Raw genomic sequence first — 6262 nt, 5'->3', positions numbered from 1 at the left:
CGAACCATCACTCCTTTTCTTGTGGTCCAAGTCCTGCCCTATATGCCTTCGCATCTTAGACGCATTTTGATGAGCTTTTCTGTTGTTTAGACACGGCTACAATCACGTAAGATATCCAAAGTGCATAATACTCCATTGTACTTCATTCACCGAGTACCGCCAATATGGCCGCGCGTGCTGGGTTACCATGGTTACCGGCCAAAACGTGACATCCGTGCAAACCCCTAATTGAATTCCTGGTGAAATGTGCAGCTTTCACGTGATCCAGGGAACTTGGCTTGTGTAACCACTGATGAACACTAGAGGGCTTTTGAGCCAGCAAAAATGCGGTTGCCTATGAATAACGGGCTCAAAGGATGGGGATATAGTTGCTTCAAACTTCCGAACATCTCGTCTTTGGGCTTTGGGGTCTGACTTTCTGGAGCTTACAGGATCGTAAATTATTCGTCGGCTGTGAAAAACACTCTCTGAACTCAACTGTGGTTGGTCGTTTTGATGGAACTGTTGCATTATTGAGTAGATACAATGTTTTGCCCTATTTTGTTCCTTATTTTGGGATTAACGGAGCCCCGTTACGCAAAACCACTGAAGGAATCATCAGGGTACCTGACTTCTTTGGACATGTTACCAAGTGGATTAGCGGGCTCTAATGCGATGCACATTTCAATTCCTGACGCCAAATCAAATCCAATAGGAGATATGGTTGGGACAAATCATGTTATGCTATTTCGGGAGGCAAACCTGAAGAGAGTGCCCAGGGGGGCGAAGGATGGAACATCGAAGTTTCCCTATAACTTCAGGCACCCAAGACCTTACGACCCAGACGGTTATTTTACAACACCTAGGAATGCACATTTCCCTAATAACACTCACGGGGATGGAAAAAATAGTAGCAATTCTATTCGAATCCACAACCCTCTGTACCCCGTGACTGACAGTTCCTACAGCGCTTATGCAGTGATGCTCCTGTCACTGATAGTGTTTGCTGTGGGTATCATAGGTAACTTGGCGGTGATGTGCATCGTGTGGCACAACTACTACATGAAAACTGCTTGGAATTGCATTCTGGCCAGCCTGGCCTTTTGGGATTTCCTGATCCTGTTTTTCTGTCTGCCCGTGGTCATCTTTAATGAACTGACCAAAAGGAGGTTAATGGGAGACCTTTCGTGTAGAATTGTGCCTTACATGGAGGTGAGTTTCATTCATATATTAATGTAGCCTATGTAACTATGTTTATATAAGTTACATATGTTTAGATACATTTAACACTCTCTGGTAGTATATCTTCCCTATGGGGTATGTTGCCCTGCCCCCTCGTTTTCCTTTACTAGTCGAGACTTTGTTATGCTAATTACCTATTCACCACATTTGTCTGGGGGGAAGACTAATTAATGGAGCCATTACGACTTTAAATGAGACCAGATTTAGGTCAAACGGTCGCCAAGTGACAATTGTGTACTTGTGCTGCCCTACATAAATAAACAAGGCCAGATATTTACAGTGATGCCAGCAGGAGTACCTGATCAATAATGAGTGGTTATTTACTCCTGTTGTACTTTGTTTGGTTGCCTATAGAAATTGGTTTGATTTGAAACTAATCAAGTGTGTTGATAAAAAAACACACACACTTGAACAGGCCTCTCCTAGGCCACCCCATAATGGCTGAAAACACAAAGTAGGCTCGGCAGTCTTATGATGGATGATGGACTGTGTGGTTTGCCCCACCTGTTGGTATGACATGGAACTCTCCAGTCTCTCCAATTCTCCTCTCCACCCCTACCATCATTCATGTCTTCACTCCTCTCCCTTCCTCTCTCTCCATCCAGGTAACCTCACTGGGAGTGACCACCTTCAGCCTGTGTGCCCTGAGCATTGACCGCTTCCACACGGCCACGAGCCCACAGCCCCGGCCACGGATGGTGGAGCCCTGCCAGTCCATCCTGGCCAAGCTGTCGGTCATCTGGGTGGGCTCCATGGTGCTAGCCATCCCTGAGCTCCTGCTTTGGCAGCTGCAGCAGGACGTGGCGCCGGCGTCTGGCCTGCCGGTGGACTCGTGCGTGCAGCGGCCCTCGGTGGAGCTGCCGGAGTCGGTGTACTCGCTGGTGCTCACGTACCACGAGGCGCGCATGTGGTGGTACTTTGGCTGCTTCTTCTGCCTGCCGCTGCTCTTCACGCTGGCGTGCCAGCTCCTCACACGCCACGTGACCGAGGAGGCACGGCAGGCGGCGTCCACCGCAGCGGGGCGCCCGCTCTCGCCCTCCACCGCGTCGTCATCATCCACGTCGTCGTCCTCCTCCTCGCCCAAGAGGCAGCAGCAGCGGCGGCGGGAGCGCCAGCTGACACGCACAGTCCTGGCGCTGGCCGTCGTGTTCGGCGTCTGCGGCCTGCCGGAGAACGCCACCAACATCACACTGGCCTATGCCGGGCTGGAGGTGTCTGTGGCGACGCTGGCTCTGCTGCAGCTGATCGGCCAGTTCCTGATGTTCGCCCGGGCGGCCGCCACGCCGGTCATCCTGCTGTGCCTGTGCCGTGCGCTGGGCCAGGCCTTCATGGACTGCTGCTGCTGCTGCTGCGACGAGTGTCTGCCTGACCGCTCGTCCTCGTCCGCCTCCTCCTCCTCTTCCTCGCACTCCACAGCCGCCACTGCCACCACCTCCTCCTCACCCACATCCTCCGTCCCTGAGGACAAACTCAAAATTGTCTCAGGCACCACGCCCGCCATCCTCTTCGACAAAGCCAAGGACAACTCTTCCATACTGGCCCTAGGCACCCCCTGCTGAGGGGCCCTCTTTGTGGACCCCGTCCTCAATGACTTTGCTGCAGGGACATCTCATGACCTACTGTCCCATCTGTGGGGCTTGAGGTAGAAAATAATGAAGGAAGATGTTGAGTCATTTTATCATGAAGATTATTCTTTTGCTGAAACTTTCAGTGGGCCTCATTTATCAATCTAACGTAGAAACCAGCACAGATCTGAGCACAGGAGTCACCTTACGAGAGGGCTCACATGGGATTCATGAAATGTATTGTTGCATCATGAAAATGAACGGGTGTTGGTTAATGTGGCGGCTGAAAAAAAAGTAATTTAAATATCACGCCCCTATATTCTCATTTTAGAGGCCACACCCCTAGAATTTATGACATGGAGGTGCATAATACGTCCAGATGAGAACATTTTCCGACCTTGGGATAGCCACATTTTTTTTTATATATGTCCATGGAACACTGGAGACAAGTTGAAGGACAACATAATCTTTTGTGCACACGAAAACAAAATGCATGATTCATGTCCTGACTGTTTTGATTCATGTCCTGACTGTGCTTTTCTTGGTTTTTAAGTAATTCTGACACATGATGGGTATCCTAAGCATTGTGTCAACATAACAGGCTACATGAACGCTACAAATGTGCAGTTTCAATAGATTATATTCTATGATTAGAACCCCCCAGTCCTCCACTAATTTACTCTGTTGCACCCCACACCATACTGACTTGACTATGTTGTACGTTCCTTTCGTAAATGAGGGCCATTGTGTTTGCTGATGTGACCCTTTACTGTACATAAACCATAGTTTACCTGTTGAAAGCCGAGGGCTCTGTCCAGTATTAGTGGTTTAACCATCTCAGCTGACATGCAAGCTCTCTGATGCCCTCGTTGCTATACCAGCACAAGACAGATTCTGAAATAAAACCCAAGAAGAAGGAGAGTGAAGAAACCACACTACAATGGGGGAGCATAAGAAATCCCCCTTTCCTCCATTTTTCTTTCTATGTCAAAAGCAAGCTGGCCAAAAAGAAAGATTACGATTCTTGAAACTGAACGGCTTGTGTGGCCTTTATTATGAAGTCGTTTTTTTCTCTCCTTCTTTGAAAGGACTTTTGACATGTGGAGTTATGTGGGCCTAAATTAGTCCAGTGATGGCTTTTCATCTGGTGGTTTGACTCAGTAGATGGCCTTTGTCTTCTGTTATGCTAACCCTTTTTTCTGTGTTGCATAATGAACAAGGAGAGGAATGTGATGTAGTATTCTTTATTCATCAACACATGACATTGCTCCATCCACGGGCTGGAATTTTGTATATGTTTACTGATTTTTAGTTAACTCAAGGCCTCATAGCAATACATACAGTTATTACTGTTTATGTGGGTAACAATATGTATGATGATGCTGTGGGACTGATTTAGTATGTCTTTTCTACTCAGTGCTGAAAAATATGAATTGAATAGTTTAATAGCATTTTAGAAATATTTTCATGGATAGAAAGATTCATAGTTTAACACCATTTTTTTTGTAAAGCAAATAGACACGTTAGTTATAAATACACAAGTCACTATTACGGCATGCTTTGGCTAAATGTAGGTAGCTGGTATAAAGTGAACAAACTAAATTAAGTCTGTTGTTGTCCACTCTGCTCTGGAAAGATATTTCTTTGTAGAATCTGTTACCAACCTGTTTCTTCTGACATTACCGTGATATCTTGAATGAGAATCTGAAATGTGACATCTCTATAATTCAGTCATTTAAATCATGTAAAATTGAGTGCATTTGTTTTGAATTTAAACTTTTTCAGCAATTATCAATAACAGTAATCAGAACGCTTTTGCAGTTTCTTTGATATATTTCCAATGAATGTTTCTACACTGGAAAAGTATTGTCAGTAGGCTGTTTTGAGAATCATGAGCAAAAAAAAACCAGTTAGACCTTTATTTTTTTATTTGTATGTTTACACTGGATTGTACTGATTTGGACCCAATAAAATAACTTGTTCAAGTTGCAAGTCTTTATGTAGACAAAAGGGTGAACCACCCATCAACAACAGGGAACAACCCAGTCACTCATTCAAACCATGTCTGTTTTCTAACACATGATGTTTTCTCTCTGCTCCTCTCTTTCTTTTTCCCTCACTCTATCCTTGTCTCTCTCACACACAGATGCACAAACAGAAGTGAAAGAGGGTTTGGTGTGTGTGTGTGTGTGTGTGTGTGTGTGGGGGGGGGGGGTTGGAGTTGGGATGCTGGGAAGTTTCTGTGCCTGGTTGGCTCAGGGTGGCTCAGTTCTCTCGGATAAAATATTTGTCCTCCCACATTAGTCGCTCAGCACACCACAAGGAATCGAGGTTCTCATAAGGACACTATTGTTCCTGACCCCCCCACCCCCCTCCTCCTTTGAGCCCCCTCAGTGAATATCAATACCCATATCCAGCCACTGAGGGGGTTGCTAAGCTACTGTCACATTCAAGTGTGTACTCCAGAGACACTGAGTGGGACCAGAGCAGCAAGTGTGAATACAGACCCGCACTCTCTGCCCCGCTGCCCCAGCCGTTACCGTGACGACGGGGGGCTTTTTTTCCGCTCTCTTTTTTGGTCTCTTCACACCCCTCCCCTGGCGGGACACTTTGGCTCCGTCTTCCACATGCACTTGTTGCACGTGAGGCCTGGACACCAACTGGCCCTATTTAGAGCAGTTTTGCTGGGTTCATTAATATGAGGGACCAGATGCCGCCTCTAAATGAAATCGAGGTCGTTAGCTCTTCAGGGCCTTGGTCAAAAACCATCAAGTGTGTCTGTAATGAACTGCACAGCTGAGTACACAAACATCTTTGGCACCAAAAGCTTGACCTGTGAAGTTTTTTTTTTCTTTATAAAGGAGTTCTTGGTGGTCTTTCGGCTTGTAATTCACAATAAGGGTGCTGGCAGTAATTTAATGCAGTAGATGAATGAATGTTTAAATGATGGCTTCTTTCCCAGTGCAGTTTAAGTGCTTAGTGTTCATCACCATGGCTTGCAATTACCAGATGTGTACTGCATGCTAAAATGGAATGGGGGCATTTTAAACCTGGTGTAGCATAAAGGCTAATCCCGGGTAATTGTGAGTTGAATATTCAACACAGCACTGCTTACCACTGTAATGTCATGTGTCTCCTCTTTGGACTTGAGAGGGTTTAACAGTGGTCAACTGCTGTCCTTTTCTCTGCTCATGTGAGAGAGTGAATTACATTACGGACTCGCACACAAACAGGTTGGAAAGAGCGAGGCCTACGTCTGTCCTTCAGAAAGCCGCTATCTGCGTAACTGACAAAGGAAACTCATGCTCCTCCGTCTCAAAAACAGCCCGAAAGAAGACAGAAGTGCCCTGTGTTTTGACGGGCCACAGGCATACAGATTCACTCTGTGAGACCGGAAACAGTGGGCCCATCCGACTGGCAAGGAATGGCTTCAGTGACACTTTAATGACAGCCACTGTCTGAGCCAAAATTGAAAG

General features: G+C 46.4%; 1 protein-coding gene across 1 annotated transcript; it reads left to right on the top strand.

The window, feature by feature from the left end:
- The first annotated feature begins 575 nt into the window (after window positions 1-575).
- gpr37l1a (G protein-coupled receptor 37 like 1a) lies at window positions 576-3175 on the top strand. Its single transcript, XM_076268134.1, has 2 exons — window positions 576-1191; window positions 1827-3175. Exons 1-2 carry the CDS (start codon window positions 622-624, stop codon window positions 2778-2780), a joined length of 1524 nt encoding a protein of 507 aa, XP_076124249.1. The 5' UTR covers window positions 576-621; the 3' UTR covers window positions 2781-3175.
- The last annotated feature ends 3087 nt before the right edge of the window (window positions 3176-6262 follow it).

This window comes from Alosa pseudoharengus, unplaced genomic scaffold, assembly GCF_046254945.1.
Source record: "Alosa pseudoharengus isolate Yale_2024_CS ecotype anadromous, Long Island Sound unplaced genomic scaffold, YU_APseudo_1.1 YU_APseudo_1.1_scf_5, whole genome shotgun sequence".
NCBI classification, from domain to species: domain Eukaryota; kingdom Metazoa; phylum Chordata; class Actinopteri; order Clupeiformes; family Clupeidae; genus Alosa; species Alosa pseudoharengus.
The sequence above is the reverse complement of the archived record's forward strand: the minus strand, read 5'-3'. Positions and strand labels throughout refer to the sequence as shown.

What these genes read in the sequence shown, in the direction of transcription:
- gpr37l1a (XM_076268134.1), top strand. Translation starts at nt 622, where the DNA reads ATGTTACCAAGTGGATTAGCGGGCTCTAATGCGATGCACATTTCAATT. An exon ending in GAATTGTGCCTTACATGGAG is followed by an intron (nt 1,192 to 1,826) that starts GTGAGTTTCATT and finishes CTCTCCATCCAG; the next exon opens with GTAACCTCACTGGGAGTGAC.